This window comes from Dermacentor variabilis, chromosome 7 (assembly GCF_050947875.1).
Source record: "Dermacentor variabilis isolate Ectoservices chromosome 7, ASM5094787v1, whole genome shotgun sequence".
Taxonomy (NCBI): Eukaryota; Metazoa; Arthropoda; class Arachnida; order Ixodida; family Ixodidae; genus Dermacentor; species Dermacentor variabilis.
In genome coordinates, this window is record NC_134574.1 from 175,056,388 (window position 1) to 175,081,478 (window position 25,091).

Here is a 25,091-nt window from a genome sequence, read left to right on the forward strand (position 1 = left end):
CTGACCAACTTTAGACAACACATGTACTCGTGTGTGACAAGCCCTGACAGCACAACACATCATACAGTTACGATGCTGCAACAGCACTTTAGCAAATTCTGCGTTCACCAGACACCCATGTTAAGAAGCCACATTTCTCTAGCAAGAGCAGTATTGTACATGCAAAAGGTTAAATGTGGGTGATGTATTAGCACGTTACAGTGGGTTCTTATGGTCAACAAAGGGCAAGAACAAAGCCATATGTGACATGCCAATGCCTTACCTGCATTGCTGTGATATCCCACTGATGGTCCATTAAAAAAATTTTTTTTAAAGTTAAGAAGGCGGGCAGGAGCATGGGAAGGAAAAAGAGAGCACACACAACTCTGCATTAATAAGCAGCCATCACGCCATACACACCAGCACATGTAAGGGACAACGCATAAAAATGAATCTTTTTTAGAAAGCCAGACATCACACCAGCAGTACACCACACACAATCACAAAGAGATGCTTCAACGGCACCAGGCATGACATCACTGCTGGCCATTTGCAAAGCAGGCCTAAGTCGTACAATTATCTATTACGCATTCTACTCCAAACCTTTATAAACTGGGAATTATTGTGAGACAAAGGAGTGATTAGGATAACTCGGTTTGTGAGTCGAGCAGCAATATTTTAGATCCCAAACTGCAGTCAAAGTGACTGAATCGCTGGTCGGCTCTATTGGGCCCCCTGAATAAAACTAAAGGCAGCACCATTCTTTCGTCCTGCTACCCGAGCTAGCGAGCGAAGGCAGGCCTTCACCTCCCTGTTGGTGGAGCGGAGTGGATGCACTCGCACCCAACTGGTGGCGTCGCCACAGAAACAAGACCCAAAGGACGCGTCATCTGCTCGGCACTTCTGGTTCAGCAGATGACTGATCATGCGCACGATTCTCTGCGCACGGAGTCAGTCGCGCTTGCCCTCTGTGCACCTTCGTTGCCAGGTATTGCTCAGACTGATGATTTCTAGAGCCTGTGGTGGTCGCATCGATGACCGACCACAAGATCTGAGCATAGGCAGTCACCTAAAATAAGTTTTTTTTTTAGCCGAATAGATCTAGCATGTGAATTTGCTATGCAATCTGTCAGTTTCATGCTTATTTTGAATAACGAGTTTCACTTTCTTGTTCTCACGTCAATTCTGTCCATGTCAGTGGCTTTTATTTTTTACTTACTTCGTCTCAGTTTCACTAGGCTGATTCAAACAAGCATGGTTTAGTAGTGGAGGCACTATATGCAGGCAGGCAGTTCCAATCCAAGGTTTTTCTGGGCATGAATGCCTTGGAACGCCATTAGGCGAGCACCTTGCATGGTATTGTGACTTTCATTTGGTGTTCGATGCAAGATGAGCTAGGTGTACTGGGAGGATTTAAAAGATGTAGACTGTCATTTTTCTTGCACATCTTGTGAAAGGTGCGCGGGGCGAGAAACACTAGCCTAATGTTCGCCAAGCTGCAATGCCTTCTTTTTATATAAAGAGACATCGAAAGTATATTAAGACCGAATAAAGCATGCAGGAAAGGCCAACTGCACTCGGTGAACACTTAGCAGGCCTTACCTTCCATATCTCGCACAGATATCACAAAGTCTCTCAAACACTAGGGGCTTACTGCAATTTTTAAAGCATTGGAGACTTTTATTACAAATGTTTCGGTAAAGTTGGAGCAAGAGATACTATGTTAAAGCATTGTTACACCACGCTGAGTGCATGGTTTTAACGTTTTGTTATGTTTGTTCCAGGAAATGTCGGTAACGTGGGCAGCAAGTTATATTACAGAACAGCACATGTATGATCTATATGTAAATGTCACAGAATGTATAAAGGTTCGCTGTAAAATGATATAGAGGTTTGAAAAGCTATATGTATGGTAGGTATTTTTCTTCAGCAAAGTGAAGGTTCTTAGCAGCTATGCCCACTTGTGCAACGCGATTTTTCAATGGTTATGACAGATAAACACATTGGTGTATACAATGGGTTCTAGCACAAAAATGATATTCACGACTAAATGTTAAAAATCTCTCTCGCCGTTGACACAAACAGAAGCGACGTGAGAACAGGAAATCGGGACTCGTCATCCATGATAAACACGAAACTTAAAGCACGCATAGTTACCACACATGTCCAGGTGATTCAATTATAAAGAAATATTTGAAATGCTGGCCTAAGCTCAGCTTTCGAGGTCTGTCATCGATACAACCATTGTAGGCTCTAGAAATCAGCAGGGTGAGCAAACCCTTGTGATGAAGGTGCACAGAGAGCAAGCGCACCTGCTTTGTCAATGGAGAATCGTGTGCCAGAGCCGTCATTTGTCGAACCAGGAGCTCCAAGCAGATGACTCATCCCATGAGCCTTTGCGAGTTAATGCCTCGCCTATTGTGCAAGTGCACGCACACTACCTGCCGCGCCTCTTGTTTTCTTGGCTTTTCATTTTTCATTGCATAGAGTGTGCTGTGGATAACAGTGCGTGCAGCATCTTTCGCCTAATACCGCTGCCACTGGTGTCGCTGCTGAAGTTTCTCTTGTCTGGTGCCCCGTTACTAAGTCTGAAGAATGTAACAACGCAAGAATTGGGTTGCCTTACGCCTAATGGCTTTCACACCACACAATTTGAAGGACGTTGGGGTGTCAAGTTTGACTGTCGCGAGTGGACGCATGTATGCGCTGCGGTCGGCAAATTTATGTGTAGGGTGTTTTGTTTTGTGTGATCGTTGCTGCAAAGCACCGAAAGGACTTTTTGTGGAGTATGTTACACAATAAGTATTCCTCAAAATATGGGTGAGCTATGAAAGCTGCACAGTACGGATGGAGTAGCGCTTGTTTACAAGTGAAAGTTTAATCTGCACTTTTTCCGCTGCATATGCGTTCAAATGCAAGGCCTCTGGAATTTTATTTACTCTTGTAGTGTTGACAGACACGACGATAATGCAGCTGCATGCTGAAGGTGTGTCTTTATTTTGCACACATGCTCCTTATATGAAGGCTTTGAGCTTTATTTTTATTATGACAGAAAATTAGGATGCGAAGCCATATGAAGAAACAACTGGGCAGAAAAGAATGTCAGTGTCAATGCCTATGACCCTGAGCAGTTATGAACATGTTATTCGATTACTATACATGTTAGAATAAGCATGTATGTTGACAATTTAGTTTTTCTTGTTGTCTGGTCTGATTTCGGGCAATGAAAGTGGATGAAGAAACAACCTGCCGCAGGTAGGGAACGATCCCACGTCTTCGCATTAGAGCATCGCACGCGTAATGCGAAGACGTGGGATCGTTCCCCACCTGCGACAAGTTGTTTTTTCATCCACTTTCATTGCCATTAATTTATCATGTTTTTTTAATTCAATTAGTAAGTACAAGTAATTTCCCCTATGTTTTCCTTGGTGTCTTTGTTTGTTGGCTTCTCATGATATGATTAATAATAATAGGGCCCCTCGGTTAACCCCCTTTCTTCTCCTTTACCGCCCAATAATAATATATATATATATATATATTATTATTATTATGGAAAAGAAGCGTGCGCCTATTTACAGATAGCTTTTAATGGCTGGGCCAACAAGCGTATAGCAGCGATAATAAAAAAAACCCTCTTCCTCGTAGTCTCTCAGGCCACCATCATAGTCCTCTTCTTCACACATTACCGACTGTGACATCACCCCCATCGGGAAAAGCACCTTATTGGTGCAGCTCATCTGTCCGAGAAAGGTAATGTTTGAGACGGCTGACGTGGATGATGTCGGAGAGAGGTGAAGGCACCATGGCATCCAGCGGAGACACTTCATATGTGACGGAGGTCACCTGGCGAAGGATGCGGTAAGGGCTATAGTATCGCGAGAGGAATTTCTCTGAAAGACCAACACGCCGAGTTGGATACCAGACTAGCACAAGAGCACCTGGTTCGTAATGCACGTCGTGATGGCGCTGGTCGTAACGGCACTTCTGGCGTGTCTGTGAAGCAGAAAGACTAATGCGGGCAATCTGGCGTGCTTGGGTCGCTGTGGTTATGACATCCAGAGTGTACTCTGTCGGCGAGTCGAGCATGGTCGAGAGGAGTGTCTCGAAAGGCAAAGTTGGCTCACGGCCAAAGAGGAGATAGAAGGGGGAATAGCCAGCTGTGTCGTGGCCCGAGGAATTGTAGGCGAACGTGACAAATGGTAGAGCAACGTCCCAGTCGCGATGATCGGAGGAAACACACATTGCAAGCATGTCAGTTAATGTGCGGTTCAGGCGTTCGGTAAGACCGTTAGTTTGAGGATGGTAAGCGGTAGTAAGTTTGTGTTTAGCAGCACATGATCGAAGTAGGTCGTCTATGACTTTGGAAAGAAAGTATCTGCCGCAATCGGTGAGAAGTTGACGAGGTGCACCGTGGTGCAAGATAACATCGTGAAGCAAGAAATCAGCGACGTCTGTAGCGCAGCTGGTCGGTAGGGCTCTAGTAATGGCATAGCGAGTTGTATAGTCCGTAGCGACGGCAATCCACCTATTTCCGTCATTCGACATAGGGAATGGTCCGAGAAGATCAACGCCAACGCAAAGAAAAGGGTCGGCCGGTATATCCAAAGGCTGTGGCAGTCCGGCAGGAGGCACAGCTGGCCTTTTCCGGTGTTGACACGACTGACACGCGGCAACATAGCGCCGAAAGGAGCAGTTGAGACGGGGCCAGAAAAACCGTAGCCAAATTCGGTCATAGGTCCGCGTAACGCCAAGGTGTCCAGCGGTGGGAACGTCGTGCAGTTGCTGCAGTACAGTCTGTCGCAGGTGAGACGGAATGACGATCAGGAGCTCGGGCCCGTCGGGGTGCATGTTGCAGCGATACAGGATGCCATTTTGTAGCACGAACATGTGAAGGGATGGGTCAGACGGATCAGAGAGCAGGCGTTCGATAATGGGCGTAACAACTCATCGCATCGTTGTTCAGCGCCAATGTCTTGCAAGGCAGAGAGCGAAAGAACGCAGATCGGTGCGGCATCCACTAAGCCGTCTGGTACATAGACAGGATGACGAGACAGGCAGTCGGAGTCCTGATGTAGACGACCCGACTTGTAGACCACAGTGTATGTGTATTCCTGTAGCCATAGGGCCCAGCGACCGAGGTGTCCGGTGGGATCCTTAAGGGAGGAAAGCAACAAAGGGCGAAGTGGTCGGCTGTAACTGTAAATGGCCGACCATATATATATAGGGTCTGAACTTGCCCACCGCCCAAATGAGGGCGAGACACTCGCGCTCAGTAATCGAGTAATTGCGCTCTGCGGGAGAGAGGAGGCGGCTGGCGAAAGCGATGACGCGGTCGTACCCACATTGGCGTTGAGATAAAACTGCGCCGATGCCGTAGCCACTAGCGTCAGTGCAGATTTTTGTCGGAGCGGAGGCGTCAAAATGGGCGAGAACAGGAGGTGTGGTGAGCAGCGTGATGAGCTGCGAGAAAGCAGACAGACGCTTGTTCAGAGCCCCAACAGAAAGGAACGTCTTTCTTCAGGAGGTCAGTCAGGGGACGGGCAACATGGGCGAAATTTTCCACAAACCTGCAGAAGTACGAGCAAAGGCCAATAAAGCTGTGAACATCTTTGGCACAAGTTGGTATGGGGAAATTCTGCACAGCATGAGCTTTAGCAGGGTCGGGGCAAATGCCTGATGAATCGACGAGGTGTCCGAGCATAGTTAATTGGCGGTGACCGAAGTGGCACTTGGACGAGTTGAGCTGCAAGCCAGCAGTGCGAAAAACAGAAAGAACAGATGAAAGTCTTTCAAGATGAGTCGCAAAAGTTGAAGACGTCATCTAAGTAGCACAAACAGATGGACCATTTCAACCCACGCAAGAGCATGTCCATAATCCGTTCAAAGGTCGCCGGGGCATTGCACAAGCCAAAAGGCATTACCCGGAACTGATATAGGCCGTCTGGTGTGATGATTGCGGTCTTTTCACGGTCCATTTCATCCACGGCAATTTCCCAATATCCAGAGCGAAGGTCTATAGATGAAAAATAAGTGGCACCGTGGAGACAATCCAGAGCATCGTCAATGCGGGGAAGTGGATATACATCTTTCTTGGTGATCGTGTTTAGATTACGATAGTCACGCCAGCTGTTATCCTTCTTTTTGACAAGAACAACAGGGGACGCCCACGGGCTGGAAGAGTGTTCAATAATCCCTTTGGCAAGCATCTTGTCAACCTCGCTCTGGATAATGTGTCGCTCAGAAAGCGACACCCGGTATGGGCGTCGGCGAACAGGTGCTGCATCGCCGGTATTTATACGATGCTTCACGACCGTAGTTTGACACAAAGGGCGATCGTTCAGGTCGAAAATGTCGGAGTAGGACTCGACGAGGCAACGGAGCTCTGCGGCTTGTTGGATCGAGAGGTCCAGTGCAATCATCTTTGTAAAGTCGTCGGTCGGGGCTGATGTAGACGGCGGAGAATGAGCATTGGTCGAAGACGGCGCAACAGATAGAGCTGAAATGTGGCACTCGCGCATCGGTGACAACGTGGCAAGAGACATGCCTCGAGGAATTACTTGTGGGCACTGTCCGAAATTTAGGATGGGAAGACGTGTCTGATTGTCCGCAACAGAAATGATGGTGTGTGGGAAGGAGACATTGTGAGAAAGCAGGACTGAAATCGCAGGAGTAAGGACGTAGTCTCCGTCAGGTACAGGTGGGCGGGCTAAGACAGGGATGCAGGTTGCTGCAAGAGATGGCAGGCGTATAAAATCTGCGAAACAAAGCTGAGTTGGAGCTTGAGCAGGAAGGTCAACGGGAACAGGTAAGGGTAGGTCAAGTTGTACAACGCCGGCGGAACAGTCAATTAGAGCAGAATGGGCGGCCAGAAAGTCTAGTCTGTGGATCACATTGTGAGGGCAATGTTCGAGCACACTAAACAATACGGGACGTGTGGCAACCTCCGACACTGACACGGGCAGTACACATTCCAAGCACAACCGGAGTTCCACCGTCGGCGACCTGGAGCACTCGAGTCGGAGCAGGAGTCGGTACTTTCTTCAAGCGCGTTCGAAGCTCCGCACTCATAATGGAAATTTGGGCTCCAGTGTCGAGTGCTGTAACGAGCAAACCATCCACGTCCACGTCCAGAAGGTTCCGATTAGTAGGCAGGGTCAGCAGAGGAATTTCAGGCCAGTGTTCTAGAGCAGCGTCACCTCCAGGAGCTGTCCCAGTTAGTTTCCCGTCGGAGAGCGGCGACGGTAAGCTGGGGATGGAGAGCGACGGGAGCGGCGACTATGGGGAGATGGTGATTGGCTGGTCGCGGTGGCTCGAGCGTTGTCAGGTGTGTCTTCAACCTCGGTGGAGAGGGATGGTGGGCGGGGATTCAGTGGGGAGCAGCGGTAGGCGGGAAAGCTTAGTCGAGAGTGGGCTGGCCAGGAGCTTCGACAGTGGCGAGAGATGTGGCCCACACGTCCACAGTAAAAGCAGATGGGTCTGTCATCATGGGTGTGCCATTCGGCCGGGTTGCGATAGCCCAGATATGGATCGTATTGGCTCCGGTGAACAGGGGCAGAGGCAGCAGACTAAGCAAAGTCAGGACGGCTGGCGGAGCAGATGGATGGAAGACCTACATTGGCAAGTTCTTGGCGAATGACCGACTGAATGAGTGACGCAAGCGGCCTGGAATCGTCAAAGCACTGCGTCACAGGCATGGCAGGAGACGCTGCTTCGATTTCTCGCCGAATTATACGTACGACGTACTCGGAGGAGGTGGGCTCACGCGGTGGACAAATGTCTTCGCACGTCGATGAAGCTGCGGTATTGGGTAGCCGCGTAAACTGTTGAACTATGCGGCGACTCTTCGCGTCTTCAAAGCAGCGACATTCGTTAATGATCTCATTGACCGTTGTTACGTTCTTATAAACAAGCAGGTTAAACACGTCGTCCCCGATGCCTTTTAAGATGTGGCTGACCTTGTCTGCCTCTGCCATATTGTTATCTACTTTGCGGCAAAGAGTGGGGACGTCCTGGATATACGCCAGTAAGATTCAGTGGACGTGTGCACACGGGTTCCAAGGTCCTTCTTCGCAGCACGTTGGCGGCCGACGGGCCTGCCGAACAAATATCTAATGCTTGCACTGGTCCCAACTCGTAATCTCTTCTTCGTGTGTTTCGAACCAGACCCGTGCTGTTTTCTTAAGGTAGAATATTATATTGGCCAGCATAAGCGTGTTGTCCCACCTGTTGTGTGCGCTGACCCGTTCGTAATTCTGCAACCAGTCATCGACATCAACGTTGTCGATCCCGGAAAACATGCCTGGGTCGCGAGGCTGGGCCAGGATGACTATCAGTGGCGACGACGGGGCCGTGGTTGAACTCTCTCCTTCGGATGATATGGTGGCCGGGTTGCGTCCGCTGCGGAGCTCCGTCTTGCGCAAGTGATTACCCCACACCTCCACCAATGATGTTACGGAAAGGAAGAAGCGTGCGCCTATTTACAGATGGCTTTTAATGGCTAGGCCAACAAGCGTAGAGCAGCGATAAAAAACTACCCTCTTCCTCGTCGTCTCTCAGGCCACCATCATAGTCCTCTTCTTCAAACATTACCGAATGTGACAATATATACATATATATATATATATATATATATATATATATATATATATATATATATATATATATATATATATATATATATATGTGCACACACACAAAAGTGGACAAGGTGCATGCGTCTTTGGTATAATACATCACTCGTAATGCACAACTAAACACATGAAAATTAACTGGTAATCTAAAGAAACCAAGGTGACTGAACCTTAACCAATTCACGAGCAGCTCAGCTTTCATGAGCTCGAGTGGCTCATGAAACGGTATGCTGCGCCACAAATTTTAGTGGAACACTGGTGCTGGCCATCATGTGCAGTGCCTAGGAGAAATCCATGCAGCAGTACGACAATACCTGCTTTTGCTCATGCCACATCAACCAAATATCATAATGAAATAAAAAAATTGGAAACTTAGAATTGCCCCACACAAGGTACTACTGGTAATAAAATCACCTCAAGTGCTTGTCGAAGGCGTGCTACAGTGCTACAGTTTACCTAGCGAGGGGGGGAGCCGGGCTGCTCCCTACTTGTAAGCACTGAACATACATGAGCATTTTCGTACTTCACCCTCGTTAAAATGCGGAACAAACCTGTGGCTTTATGCTGAGCAGTCCCTTTCCTACCAATGCGCTGTGTACACAATTTCATTTTTACTTCCCGGAAATGCTAAAAGCTCACTGACATTCAACATGTCACCCAAGCTAGCAATTCTATGTAACGGACAGGTGATGCCCCCAAGCTAGCTTGATTTACCTGTTGCGTGGTGAGGTCCCACTGAGATGGCGTGCATGCAGGGCGACTGGCTGTAAAGATTGGTACGTCATGGTCTGACACCAACCGAGGCGCTTCGTGCACTGTTGTCACTTTGAGGTAAATTGTGGTCGACTCATCTGAAAAAAAGCAAGGCACGCCACAGCACACCACAATGCTGAGACCAAAAAGAGACTACTTTCTTGTCATACACTATCCTCACTTTGTTAAAATTACACTGCTACATTCTCAGTGCTGCCCATGGTCCAATAAGCATGGACAAGTTATCAATCAGCTTCAAAGGGTCTGGAAATGCAGTCTCCCACTGTGCTGCGATGACAATGATGCAGCTGCCCCGAGTTGAGTATTAATAAGCAATACTGGGGTGCCAAACTGAGGCAACACTGACATGAGTAAAATTGTGAACGCTGAAACCTACGCAAAACTATACAATCCAATGACCAAATGAAACAGTGCTAACATTGTGTGTGCACAGGTCAGATTAAGTTGTGGGGTACGATGACAACAGCCATAGGCTGATACAGTGTTTTGTAAGCATCCAGATTGTCAGGTTATAACCCTTTAAGGGTGGTAATAAATGAAAAGAAAAAATTGCAGAAAATACCTCTCTTTTTTTTTTTTTTTGGCGTGAAGTATGGTTCTGATAATCGTATAAAGCATGACCATGCAAAAACATTGTTGGAAAGGTAAATTTGAGAAGGAAACTTTTTCGGGGACGGGAGGGGGGGCGTGCGAATATTAAATATTCCAGAATCAAATTGTGAACATCTGAATAATTCGATTTGCAAATTGTACATCTACAATTAGTTTTTCAAATCGATATATTTAGCGTAGAGACCCGCGGAGTACCACATGTTGTGCGCATCGCGCAGCCCTTAGTGCTCGATGACACCCAAGCGAGCGTTTCACTGTTTTCGGCACAAAAGGAGTGCCGAGCACACCACGGATGGGCCGCCACCCCAGCTGGCGTGGTAGCGAACTGTTGCTGCGAGCGCTCACCGAAGTTGGCCGGAGGCCAGGATTACACAGGCGGGGATAGTGCACACAGCAATTCACAGAACGGCACCATGCAAGCCAGGGCCGCCTCTGTCAGTACAAGGTTTGTCCAGGTCAACAGGACCGATCTAAATAATAACACGACACCGGACAGAGGGAACGGCAAAAAAAGCAGCACGTATTGCATAATCGGGCTGATTAGCCACAGAGAAGCACGCAGATCGTGTTGCATACATGACAACGAACTTTGAACAAGCCCCGTACGCACTCAAGTTCCAGCGTTCACCACAGAAGGCGAAAAACCAACCGCAGCACATTTCAGCATGAGGTGCGTAAGTGGAGCTACTGTAATGTGGTCGCATAATTTAATTCGTTAATTTTTCTGCTAGGCAGCGCTTAACGTGGCTAAATATTTTATCTATAAATGTACACATAATAACTCACAAACACAGTTACCTCATCATTTTTTTGCAAAATAAGGAGTTCATTGTTTTACAGCAAAGCTGTGTGTAGCTAGTTTCCAGTGGATCATTGTCCGTGGACCAAAACACTGTGGGCCGATCCCGAAGATAGTGCAATACCAGGCTGAGCCGCGGCTCAGGTGAAGCAAGCTTCAAGCACTCCACCAACTTGCAAAAATGTTTAATACCTTTGGTCCAAATACAACCCATATCAGATATTAGGCTCATAAGTACAGATACTACACTTTGACCTCAATCGGCCATGTCTACGTTTGCACCACCCTCTCTGTGTCGGCATTCCAAGCGCATCTCCTTTCCGCTCTCCCGTGGTGGCCGCCCCTTTGAGACGACATGTGTGTCTGGCTTTCTCTGGCTCATTCGGGCAGCGGTTCCGTCCACCAAATGTATATACAAATCACTGTAAATGAGTCCGCACCTGCGTTCAAAATTCTGTGTCACCTCTGTGTCGTATGCTAAACAGCTTTGCTGGTCATTCACCTTCACAGAGTGGAATGGCTCATGAATTTTTTATTAACAGATATTAAAGTATGTGCTTTATTACTTGAATAAAAATTTTAAGACCTCACTGACATTCGATAAGCAGCAGCTCATTGGCATCGATTGCAGACAAGGACGTTTATTGATTCAAATTGTACGGCAGTAATATTTGTGAACGAGGTGGTTGTTTCGTTTGAGCGCCATCACGCAGGTTGATTTTAATGAGATAACAGTAATAATATCTGAGCCAGTTTATGCATCCAACATTCGATAGCCGCCACCAAGCAAATGTGTTTCAAGACTGTGAATGTTATCAGCTGTGACGTTTCACTGGTATAACAGCTGCACGGCTTCCATCATTAGTTATCTGCCATGTCTGGCCCCATATGACGTGTTGCTTGAAAAAAAAAAATGTGCTAGCTAGCACGAAAATTCATCTCTGGAACCAAGCACAGTCTGTTTGGAGGCTACCCACGAAAGCGGATTAACCTTGGAGCCTCTGGGTGCGTGCACCGTTGAGTAAAAAAGCACTGCTTCACATTTTCAACTTTGAATTGCTTTGTGTGTAAGGCGGATAAAATAGATTCGTGTAGTCATTGCTTACAAGCGGAAAATAATATTTATTATACGGTTATTGCTCTTCAAAGGCATTTCAAATGAGGCTCCTGTTATTTTGCCACGTTGCTAAAATTCCTAACCTGGAATACGGCGTAAATAATAAATCTTTTTGGCTGTTTCTGCATAAATGATACACTATGAAAAGTTCACTGCGCATTAGTGGCAAATGTACATACTTCCAGTGATAGTTATAGTAAATGCACTTGAAACTTTGTTCATTACTAGTATCTGGCAGAAACAATTGTCATCTAATCAAGGCTTGACTAGGCACAGCCCACACAAAGACACGATTTAAAGAAATGTGCATGCAAAACAATGGTGTGTTTGCCTTCCTGTCATGGAGCATATTGTGCACTATTCTTGGTCGTACATGAATCGCAAACTTGACCAGAACAGAAACAATGTAGCAAGCTCCTACTTGCTAATGCACAAACTCTGTCATCTGCTCTTTGCAAATCAGCTTGATGGGCATTACTACCAGATATCACATGCTCCCTCACAACAATACGAATTTGTTACATGAAAACGCAAGGAATTTTAAAATGATCAAAAATGCTCAATGCAAATGAGAAAATGATAACTTCATGTTGACTGTAACTTTGGCCGTCCCTCTTGATTTTATTATTTTATTTCTTAAATTTAAAATAGCCTCAGGGCCATATGGCATTAAAGAGGGGAGTGGTTACAAAGTAGTAGAGTAAAGCACGCAAACAAGTTCAGTGAGTTATGGTAATACTATAATGATTTTCCTGATTGTACAATGTTTGTTAATGTTTTGCAAAAAGTTTGTTATCGGTGATGGCTACGATACTTGAAGGAATGTGGCTCCATTTCTGAGATGTACGGGGGATGAAAGATTGAGAGGAAGACTGTGTTGTAAGAGCTGGGGTTGGCCATGAAAAAAGGTGTAACTGGCCCATGCCATCGGCCGACTCATCCACGCTAAGGACGTTGTTGAAGGGAGGAATGTGTTCTCATCGAGAGCAAGGAGTACTGGGTTTATTTACAATATCTACATGAAGAGTGGAGAATGCTACATCTCATCAGTCTAGCATGACTGAAGTGAAGCACACAGAGGAGCCGAAAACGGCTGCGTAAGACTTCCTCTGTTCTGCCTAGATCCCTAGGACAGGGAGACTGCCGTCCAATCGGAGCGTCCAAAGTTGTTGAAGGACCTGTGATGCGGGCGAAGGTTCACACACTCACTCCCGCACCTTCGTTTCACTGAACACACGAAAGGAGGGGGGCTTCGTAGACAGGTGTTGTCACGCTTGACTCAGGCTGGTGCGTCTTGTTTCCTGGGATGACTCCCGCATTTAGCAGGGACGTTTGTCAAACGACCGTGGCGGTTACCGGAGTACGTGAGGCAATGCCATAGAACATCCTTTTCTGGGAGTTTTCTTGCGCCCATTGGTCCATGAAGGCGACAGGGAACCAGCTAACAATACTCGGCTTGCCAAACGTGTCTTGCCTTGCAGGCACCGGTAGTCTGTCCGCGGGTGACTCATTGTCAGCTTCACAAAGTGATTCGTCGCAGTGGACTAGGGGAGGCTAGAAGTTCACTACCCCACTGGCTGTTCGTAACAGTGTAACATGAATCAATTCCTACCTTACTGCGATGATCGACGCAACTTGAAATGTACCGAGTATGTAGTCGTCGTGAAGTGTAGTGTGATGGAATATATTATGAAATAGTGAAAGGTGGGCAATGTTGGAGCGGTTAGCTAGTGGACCGAGTGCTAGGTTAGTTTTCATTGAGGTTACACTTGCACTACGGTTATATATAGAAAGAATAACATGAGTAGAGTTATTTTGTACTAGTTCAAGTGGAGTAATAAAATTAACACAACTGGGATCGCATATGGCAGATGCACGTTCAAGTTTTGAGCGTACTAGTCTTGTAAAGCTGTAGTTTCGAAGTAGATGATGGTTTGGGGAAGTTGCACCCTAAGTACACGAGCATTTGATTAGCATTGTTAATGACATACTCTATATTAATGGTCCAATTTAAGTTATTTGTAATGTGTACTCCGAGATATTTATATGATATGAAAACATCCAAGGGAGCGTTGTTAAGATCATAAATGCTTGGAATAGAATTATATCTGGATACGTGCATTAGTTTACGCTTGTTAATTACAAATAGTTCATATACAGTTTGCATAAAATCAATAACTAGGCTAGCCTTGCACCATAAGAGATAGCTAGAAAAGGTAAGTTCACACAACCGACCTCCTCCACAGTTTTCAACATACAAATCACTGAAAACAATTTTTCTTTCTCTTAAACAGCAGATGACAAACCTGTGCACAGTGTTCCCAAAAAGTTTTTGAAATAAACTCTTAGTAAGTTTGGACTAACCATCAGCCAATCAGCAGTGGATGAGCGAGGGAAGCCTCAGCAAGGGAACTTGTCTTCGTCACGGCCGCCACAGTTATGTTTGCTTCTTGAAACGTTCGCTCCAGGCTGAGGCTTCCCTTGCTCACCTCTGTTACTCAATTGGAGCGTATATCGGCTTGCAACTTCTTTGCCTTGCTTGAATACACAAGCATACTTTTTTTTCAACATGAAAACATAAATTGTATTTTCCATAGATCCGTGAGCATTAATTGGGCTTGCTTATATCCTATCAAACCCTGTCCCTCAGTCCCCAGCAGCTGCGAAGCAACTGACCATGGCGGCGGTCAGACCTGCGACGCAGCAGAGGGTGATAAGAATCCCTGGTTCCGGACAGGCCACCGTTGGAATCTGAACCTAGCAACGTTTAACGCTAGAATGTTATCTAGTGAGGCGAGTCTAGCAGTGCTTCTGGAGGAATTAGAGGGCGGTAAATGGGATATAATAGGACTCAGTGAAGTTGGGAAGATAAATGAAGCATATACAGCGCTAAAAAGCGGGCACGTCCTGTGCTACCGGGGCTTAGCGGAGAGGCGAGAACTAGGAGTCGGATTCCTGATTAATAAGAATATACCTAGTAACATACAGGAATTCTATAGCGTTAATGAGAGGGTGGCAGGTCTTGCTGTGAAACTTAATAAGAGGCACAAATTGATGGTCGTGCAGGTGTACGCCTCTACATCCAGTCATGATGACCAAAAAGTCGAAAGCTTCTATGAAGACGTCGAATCAGCGACGGATAAAGTCAAAACTAAATACACTGTACTGATGGGCGACTTCAATGCCAAGGTAGGCAAGAAGCAGGCTCGAGACAAGCCTGGTTACACCCACTGCACAGCAAAGGCCTCTCCCATACTTCTCCAACTACTCACGTACTAATTGTGGCCATGTTGTCCCTGCAAACTTCTTAATCTCATATGCCCACCTAACTTTCTGCCGCCCTCTGCTACGCTTCCCTTAGCTTGGAATCCAGTCTATAACTCTTAATGACCATCGGTTATCATCCCTCCTCATCACATGTCCTGCCCATGTCCATTTCTTTTTCTTGATTTTAACTAAGATGTCATCAACTCGCATTTGTTCCCTCACCCAATCTGCTCTTTTCTTATCCCTTAACGTTACACCTATCATTATTTTTTTCATAGCTCGTTGCGTCGTCCTCAATTTAAGCAGAACCCTCTTAGTAAGCCTCCAGGTTTCTGCCCTGTACGTGAGTACTGGTAGGACACAGCTGTTATAGACTTTTCTCTTGAGCGATAATGGCAACCTGCTGTTCATGATCTGAAAATGCCTGCCATACGCACCCCAGGCCATTCTTATTCTTCTGATTATTTCAGTCTTATGATTCAGATCCGCGGTCACTACCTGTCCTAAGTAGATGTATTCCCTTACCACTTCCAGTGCCTTGCTACCTATCGTAAACTGCTGCTCTCTTCCGAGACTGTTAAACATTACTTTAGTTTTCCGCAGATTAATTTTTAGACCCACCCTTCTGCTTTGCCTCTCTAGGTCAGTGAGCATGCATTGCAATTGGTCCCCTAAGTTACTAAGCAAGGCAATATCATCAGCGAATCGCAAATAACTAAGGTATTCTCCAATAACTCTTATCCTCAATTCTTCCCAATCCAGGTCTCTGAATACCTCCTGTAAACACGCTGTGAACAGCATTGGAGAGATCGTATCTCCCTGCCTGACTCCTTTCTTTATTGGGATTCTGTTGCTTTCTTTATGGAGGAGTACGGTGGCTGTGGAGCCGCTATAGATATCTTTCAGTATTTTTACATACGGCTCGTCTACACCCCGATTCCGTAAAGCATCCATGACTGCTGAGGTTTCGACTGAATAGAACGCTTTTTCGTAATCAATGAAAGCTATATATATAAGGGTTGGTTATATTCCGCACATTTCTCTATCACCTGATTGATAGTGTGAATATGGTCCGTAGTTGAGTAGCCTTTACGGAATCCTGCCTCGTCCTTTGGTTGACGGAAGTCTAAGGTGTTCCGGATTCTATTTGCAATTACCTTAGTAAATACTTTGTAGGCAACAGACAGTAAGCTGATCGGTCTATAATTTTTCAAGTCCTTGGCGTCCCCTTTTTTATGCATTAGGATTATGTTAGCGTTCTTCCAAGATTCCAGTACACTTGAAGTCGTGAGGCTCTGCGTATACAAGGTGGCCAGTTTTTCTAGAACATTCTGCCACCATTCTTCAACAAATCTGCTCTTACCTGATCCTCCCCAGCTGCCTTCCCCCTTTGCATAGCTCCCAAGGCTTTCTTTACTTCTTTTTTATTTATTTATTTATTTATTTATTTATTACAAATACTTTCAGCCCGAGGGCATTACAGAAAGGAGTGGTTAATACATATACAAATGTGCAGTAATACAATTTATGAAAATTAGAGTTAACAAAATAAGTAATCTTCAATGGCAATCGTGAACTTAGTGTGGATAATGGCAGCGATGGATGCAGGAAGGTGGTTCCATTCTGCGCTGGTTTTGGGAATTAAAAAATGGTTATATAAGTTGGTTCGGCAAAATGGCACACCAACCTTGAACTTATGGTCCACACGCGAAGAAATGTGCCTCGGTTGAAGAAAAAGATAGCTTTTTAACACTTCATTTTGATTATAGATTTTGTGAAAGAGGCAGAGACGAAGAAATTTACGACGTAAAGACAGATCAGGCAGGTTTAGTGTGTTTTTCATAGTGGATACAGAAGTGTAGCGAGAATAATTTGATAGAATGAACCGGGCTTCATGATTCTGAGCAGATTCAAGGGAAGCGATTAGTATGGATTGACTGGGGTCCCAGATGCTGGATGCATATTCTAGTTTTGGACGGACTAAAGTTTTATGAAGAATTAATTTTAAGGAAGATGGCGCATTGGAAAAGTTACGGCACAGGTAGCCAAGAGTGCGGTTAGCATTGCGGGTTACGTAATCAATGTGCATGTTCCAGGATAGGTCGTTAGTAATATTAATGCGAAGGTATTTGTAGGAGTTAACGGCATTCAAGGGGGCCCCTTTAAGGTAATAACTGTGGTTTGTAGTGTGAGGGCGCCGGGTTATTCTCATGGTTTTACATTTATTAACGATTAATTGCATAAGCTATTTGTCACACCATAGAGATAATTGATCGAGATCTTTTTCGATATTTAGTGAATCAGAGAAATTTGTTATTTTGTAAATTACGCAGTCATCTGCAAAAAGCTTAATTGATGAAAAAACGATACTGTCAGCAAGATCATTTATATATACAAGAAACAACAAAGGGCCCAGTACAGACCCCTGTGGTACGCCGGACGTAACAGAAGAAAGAGCAGAAGAATAATCGTTAGCAGTTGCATATCAAGTACGGTTCGAAAGAAAGTCTTTAATCCAGTTATTTTAAGTACGCTAGTGTCGGTATTAAGTTTACTAAGCTTGAGAAGGAGTAAGCCATGAGGTATTGAGTCAAATACCTTTGCGAAATCGAGAAAAATGCAGTCTATATCGAAACCGAGGTCAGTAGCTATAAATAGATCAGCGTTATCATCAGCCATAGATTCTTCCGGCGTTACTTGCGGCATTTCAAATTCCTCTAGACTATTCTCTCTTCCATTATCGCCGTGGGTGCCACTGGTACTGTATAAATCTCTATAGAACTCCTCAGCCACTTGAACTATCTCATCCTTATTAGTAATGATATTGCCGGCTTTATCTCTTAATTCTTGCCTATTCCTAGTTTCTTCTTCACTGCTTTTAGGCTTCCTCCGTTCCTGAGAGCATGTTCAATTATATCCATATTATACTTCCTTATGTCAGCTGTCTTACACTTGTTGATTAACTTGGAAAGTTCTGCCAGTTCTATTCTAGCTGTAGGGTTGGATGCTTTCATACATTGGCGTTTCTTGATAAGATCTTTAGTCTCCTGCGATAGCTTACTGGTATCCTGTCTAACGGAGTTACCACCGACTTCTATTGCACACTCCTTAATGATGCCCATAAGATTGTCGTTCGTTGCTTCAACACTAAGGTCCTCTTCCTGAGTTAAAGTCGAATACCTGTTCTGTAGCTTGATCTGGAACTTCTCTATTTTGCCTCTTACTGCTAACTCATTCATCAGCTTCTTATGTACCAGTTTCTTCCGTCCCCTCCTCAAGTCTAGGCTAATTCGAGTTCTTACCATCCTATGGTGACTGCAGCGCCGAGAACGTCCACATCTTGTATGATGCCAGGGTTAGCGCAGAGTATGAAGTCTATTCAGGGTGTCTACCAAGTTGACATTTCCAAATTCCCTGAGTTTTCCAGGTTTTCCCTGAGTGCCTTTGCCAAATTCCCTGAGCGACACAGAACTTTGTCTTATGTCAAGAGACGGGCTGACACCATGACGCCTGATGGTGTCACTCTCTAGTAAGCATGCTACAAAATAAATAAAACGACTTAATCCAGCTTGAATAGTAAGGGGGAAGTGTTTATTTTATTCAAAAAGAAAACAGAAGGGAGGAGTTAGTAAAATGCACAGCGAAAAAAAGGTATATTGGAAAAAATGTGTAAATCTCATAGTGAGACATTCTCAAATATAAATAAAAACTAGATGCATACAGAAGCAAATATTTTAGAAGATTAGCTATTTGCTGGAGACTCCATATAAAAGGCAAGTCAAGGTGGGAGAATGCCTCTGAATTTTATAGTGACCCATCGTAAATATATAGTAACTTATATTCATTAATTGTAAAGTGAGTCGTACTACGTTTCTTCAATAAATATATCGAATCATCCGCTCGAATTACTTGTAAAGGTTAATTATTGCGCCCAAGCATTACAACAACGGAAGAAATAATCTTTTGCGATTACTACCGAAACCCCCACTTCGCTTTCACGAAGGCATTACCCTCTTGGAAGAAACGTCAAGGAGGGCAATGCCTTCGTGAAAGCGGTCGTTTGAAGAGATACATTTCACTGAGAAGTGGAATGGGTGTACCTTAAGAAAGCAGAATGTGCAATTTACTGAAAGCCTAATGTTCAGTGTCTATTCCTTGTAAGCACCTCAGCGTAAGGGCAAAAATAAGTTGCGTTCGCAAATGTTATGCCGTGACCGAAGGGGAAATTACGAGATTCGCAGTTTGTTTCTCCGGTGTTCTTGGTGAGCTAAACAAGGCATCTTGTTTATTTCTAGGGGAAATTAGGGGCACGGTATGGATAAGGTGTAGGCAATGCTCCAAATGGGTGGGTTAAATGCACATTTTCAAGTAGAATAGGTATGCAAGTGGTCCATAGCCTCATTAGTTTGTTTTACGAGCGGTGTAAGACTTACACTGCTGCGCTTGCATAATTACAATAACAACTGAGATAACATTGTGCGAAGAGGAGAAATACGCCAAGTTTATGTGCGATGGTAAATGGATGTTGATCAAATACAACATCAAATAATAGTGAACAAGTGTTCGAAATTATCACGCTACTGCTATTGTCCCAAGAGAGTTTCAGATACTTTATACTTTGAAGGAATAGGCAGCATTTCAAGTGGAATGTGTTGCATAGTTTTAATATTTCTGGGTTATTGAGAAGCGTTACGAACAATCATTGAACCCTCATTCTTTTGTACTTACTTTGTCATACGTGATATATTAGTTTTGGCTGGTATTCTCACTGAACTAAAGAAGGCAGCTTCGTTAGGTTTGGTGACTGTAAGGACAAATTAAAGGGTGATGTGGAGGTGAAGTTTCAAATAAATGGCTTTCGTAATAAATTACGTATGCAAGCACTCCAGTGTGTTTGAGCGTGCCTAACGAGAGCGGAAGAATTGAGCCCGCTGCTCTGGCAGCACTATAAAAGCCGCCAAGACCAAATTTAGCGAAAATTGGTGGTGCCCAATGGAAACTTCCTGTGCGAAGTGGTTGGATCAAATACAGCTTTTGTAAAAATTTTCTTAGTCAAGCATTAGAGTGTGTGATACGGCCGCTATCAACTATGCTTCCCGGTGTCCCGACATAGCTGTAGTTTACAACAGGCTCATATTTTGTGGAAAGTGGAGGTGGGCCATTGTAACTGCAATGTGTGACAAAATTTTTACATTCCTGGTTTAATAAAAAGCGCAAATAATAATGAGCCGTCATTTTCCTTTCCTTATTTTCATGTGTCATAACACCTTCCGTCCTTGCTTCAGCGATGCCCTCCATGAACTAAACAATACATGCTTATATTTGGCGAAAATAAAGGGCGCATTATCACCAATATGAAGGCAAACTTCGAAGATAGAGAACTAATTATGATATTTTTAGTATATTAGGCATGTAAGCTATTTGGAGCTTTATGAATGTGTTTTGTGAACAAAGAACTTATCCCATTGCCTTGGAATAACTGTGAACTCAACAGATATCAAATCTAGTGGAAATTGAGTGTGTGGGAAGGGTAGGAAGGGCATTATAAAGCACTAAAGCACTGCATACCCCCCTCAGCAGTTGCAGTGGTGGTTTTTAACAGGTTCGTTGGATGTCCATTGTCTAGGGCCGAGATGGCGAGTCCACTTTTTTTAATGTGTGAATATTGCAAGCAATTTATGTTGATTGTACGTCATCGCCTATAACCTCGACAGTACTATTACCTAAACTAGCCATACATTTATTTTGTAGACTTAAACAGCAAGTAAAATTCTTTGTTGAATAATTTAAATTCTCTGTAGCAAATGTGCCTTTTTATGTACAGTGTACTGCTGCTACTAGGCGCGATCCAAGACCACTGTGGGTGCACTCATTGCCTTTTGCCCCTATATCATCGTGAGATGTTATATAGTTGCAAGAGATAAATGCAAATTTAGCTCATTTTTCGGGCCACCATGGTTCACCATGTGTGATTGATAAATAGGTCCCTGTCGGTTAAATAAACATACACAGTTAAAACAGAAGCGGCATAAACGGTTAAAAACAGAAGCATTTCAGGCTATTTCACTTATTGTAATAGTAATTGGCAAAATATATATACACACACGCACACACACACACACATACACAGAGAGAGAGAACGAAAGGTCAGACCATCTGTGGTTTGCCCCCCCCCCCCACCCCGCACACGCGCGCGCACGCACGCACACACACACACACACACACACACACACACACACACACACACACACACACACACACACACACACACACACACACACACACACACACACACACACACACTAGAAATAGTTGGTACGCCACTGCATGTCTTTTACTGCCGCAGAACATCAGACAAAGCTCTGAAGGCCTGCCAGTACTAGGCACATCGGTGCTCATCCTGTGACAAAAGGCAGCGGGTGCACGCGTGTCCCGTGACAATTGCCCCTTCCCACGCTTGTTGAGCTTCACCACAATAATTTGCGCACGCTTCACCGCGTAATACTTCTGTAGTGAGGCGAAGCTGACTTTCGGCAACCGGCATTATGCAACGCGTCGTGCTTTCCGAGCTTCGAAGCCAATCGCGAGTACCACAAAGGCGGAGTCGGTGCCATTGCTGATAGCGGCGAATTATTTCAATGAAAAACACGGCACAGAACGGCAAGAAGCCTAATAGCGAACGCAGAAGCAGCTAGGCCTAGCGTTGCTGCGGTGGTGGCTACGGCTGCCAGCGTATCTCCGTGCGAGAGCGTTCGAGCAGCGACGAGGTAATCAAAACGGTGGCGGTGGTTTTATTAATGCCGTTTCGGACCTGCCATAACGGCAAAAAGTCCGGAAAATCGGATGGCGAAGGGTGCTTGCATCCCAAATTTCAGACGTTATTATACATAGACTCTATGGGGCCTAGCTTTATTTTTCTTTTTTTTTTTTTTTTTTTTGGTATGGGGTACATGGTGGTGCCGCGAAGCCGTCCAAATTATCGGGAGTCCGGAAAGTCGGTCGTTGACTAAACACTGGTAACTCCTCCTACTCGAGCCAGCTTTACCACGACTTTCTTTCGCTTTCAATAAAATTACTACTAATTCTCCCTGATAGAAGCACAAATTCCCTGAGTTTTTCCAGACTATTGAAAATCCCTGAGAATTCCCGGTTGGTAGACACCCTGCTATTTCATATCTAGTCTCGCCATTCGGGCTCCTCCACATCCACTTTCGGTTATCCCGCTTGCGGAAGAAGGTATTCATTATCCACATATTATTCTGTTCTGCAAACTCTACTAATAACTCTTTCCTGCTATTCCTAAAGCCTATGCCATATTCCCCCACTGACTTGTCTCCAGCCTGCTTCTTGACTACCCTGGCATTGGAGTCGCCCATCAGTATAGTGTATTTTTTTTTTACTTTACCCATCGCCGATTCCACGTCTTCATAGAAGCTTTCGACTTCCTGGTCATCATGACTGGATGTAGGGGCGTAGACCTGTACGACCTTCAATTTGCACCTCTTATTAAGTTTCACAACAAGACCTGCCACCCTCTCATTAATGCTACAGAATTCCTGTATCTTACCAGCTATATCCTTATTAATCAGGAATCCGACTCCTAGTTCTAGTCTCTCCGCTAAGCCCCGGTAGCACAGGACGTGCCCGCTTTTTAGCACTGTATATGCTTCTTTCATCCTCCTAACTTCAGTGAGCCCTATTATATCCCGTTTACTGGCTCTCTAATTACTCCGATAGCACTGTTACACTTGCCTCACTAGATAATGTTCTAGCGTTAAATGTTGCCAGGTTCAGATTCCAATGACGGCCTGACTGGTTCCAGGGTTTTAGCACACTCTGCTGCGTCGCAGGTCTGACCGCCACCATGGTCAGTTGCTTCCCAGCTGCTGGGGACTGAAGGCCGGGATTTGTTGTATTCATATAGGAGGTTGTGGCCAAGTACTGCACCAGGGTGGCAAATCCTGCTCTGGCGAGGGAGTGCGTTACCGGTTCTGGTCACAGAGATCAGGCCGCACTCCAGGCCTTTTATGCAATTTTATCAACACGCAGATTTTTATTTTTATTATTATTATTTTTTAATCCGGTGGAAAATTGCGCGGCACCGGGATTTGAACCACGGTCATCTTGCACACGAGGTGGATGCCCTACCTCTTCGCCACCGCTGCACCTTCCTTATGAATTACTTGCGGGCAAGCCAGCATGTTGAGATGCTTGGTGTGTTTCAATTTGGCCACCTCGACTGGCTGAGCCGCTGCAATTAATAGCGATTGTGCTTCTTTGCAGACCATTTTAAACGTAGAAAGATATTGATCACATTGAAATTTAGGACAGTGAAGACAGATAAAGCATAATGAAGCCACAAGAATGTCTGAATCCACAAGTACGAAGATAAGTCAAATCCATGTACTTCCCCTCATTCCCATGGTGGCTGAATGATCGCAGTGCCAGAGTTCCCTCTACTAATTATTGTATGAAACTCTATGCCACCAGCCGCTACCATAGATGATATTAGTTTTGACTTTGCCAGCACCATTTCTCGGTTGCATACTTTAGGTCACAATGCCATTGCTACTCTTATTTCCGCAGCACTGTGGAAGGTACAGTTTCCCCTCTCTAAATTTATACAGGTGTTGTGTACTTCACACCACTTCAAAACCGTCAATCGAATTCGCACATCAGGACCTCAGGACTGATCACGTGATGAGCCGCCCGTATAAATATCCTAGTGGCAAGCATTCCGTGATGGCTTGCGGCCCATTACCACATCGGCCAGTGGCAAATTTTCGTTATGGCCTAATTGATGCTGCTTCACCGGGTGTTGGTGACTAAAGTTATGGTTTGGTGCTGAACTGACACAGATCTATTTGCAGCAGCCGTGCAACACTCAAAAAGCCGACAAACTGCCTCGGAAATGAAAGCGAGTGCATCGGATGGAAACAAAGTTCTTCACAGCCACCATCTTTGCAATACACACTACGACGGCCTCACATTCCCGATGCCATTTGCAGAGGCACATCTATCTTTTTTGTCTTTTTTTTTTTCTAGCTTTGAGCAACCCGTCTCAAGACTATCTTTGAGTTTACATGGCGAGCACAAAAGTGTCATGACCCGGTTGCATGCAGTGGCGCAGATGGCAGATAAACAAAGGGGGTAGCGTCGCGCGATGATCTTGCCATAACCCTGCAGATTTCAAAATCTTTGACAGGTGGCAAATCAGGCTGTCCTGTATTCGGGTAAATGCACGTGGACTGGGTATTTTACCAGATGAATGGAGACGCAAACATGAACAGCCTGCACGGTGCAGTCATCTGGTGGCGCAGAGTTCAACCAGACAAACACACAGCTAATATTGGAGTGACCAAGTGTATTCTACTTTGTTGCTGGTGTAAATTTTTGGCAGCGGCATAATCGTGGTGCTGCCAAAAGTCCAAGCCTGACCTGACTTGGACGGTATACATGGACTTGTGAATGTATCGAGGTGTGGTGCCGACCCTGTGGGCAGTGATCACTACCCAATCTAGATTGCAACGATCACTACCTAATCCGGATTGATACTGAGGTGAAGGCCACTGGACAGAAGAAAAGAAAGAAGTCAGCCGTAGATTGGGACATGTACCATTCCTGCTTTGAGGCTTGCAACAAGAACACACCGTTCCTAGAGAAGCTGTCAAGTACAGCTCGGGAAGCTACTTGAAATTATGAAGTGGATGAGCATCCTCCTATATGTGACAAGCATCTCCTCAATCTGTGGGACATGCGAGCCAAGTTACATCAGGTATACATAGAGAACGGGAAGCAACACATCGACTTGCTCAAAGAACTTGACCGAGAAAATGGTGCGACCACTGTGCCTTGTTTGACGAACTGACAGGGACGCAGGAGCTGTGGGCCACTTTCAAGGGCATGTGTGGAA

General features: G+C 45.1%; 1 protein-coding gene and 1 pseudogene across 6 annotated transcripts in view; both read right to left on the reverse strand.

The window, feature by feature from the left end:
- Nprl2 (Nitrogen permease regulator-like 2) overlaps positions 1 to 25,091 on the reverse strand; it is a 61,816-nt gene that overhangs the window by 24,759 nt on the left and 11,966 nt on the right. For 4 of the 6 annotated variants that reach the window (XM_075700348.1, XM_075700346.1, XM_075700351.1 and 1 more), the window contains exons 5-6: positions 9,324 to 9,460; positions 263 to 283 (exon numbers count right to left, since the gene is read on the reverse strand). In XM_075700348.1, the coding sequence (XP_075556463.1) occupies positions 263 to 283; positions 9,324 to 9,460 (158 nt within the window). The remainder of the gene's footprint in view (positions 1 to 262; positions 284 to 9,323; positions 9,461 to 25,091) is intronic. The other 2 variants (XM_075700349.1, XM_075700347.1) reach the window with 1 other exon arrangement.
- LOC142589173 (U2 spliceosomal RNA) lies at positions 10,885 to 11,062 on the reverse strand (annotated as a pseudogene).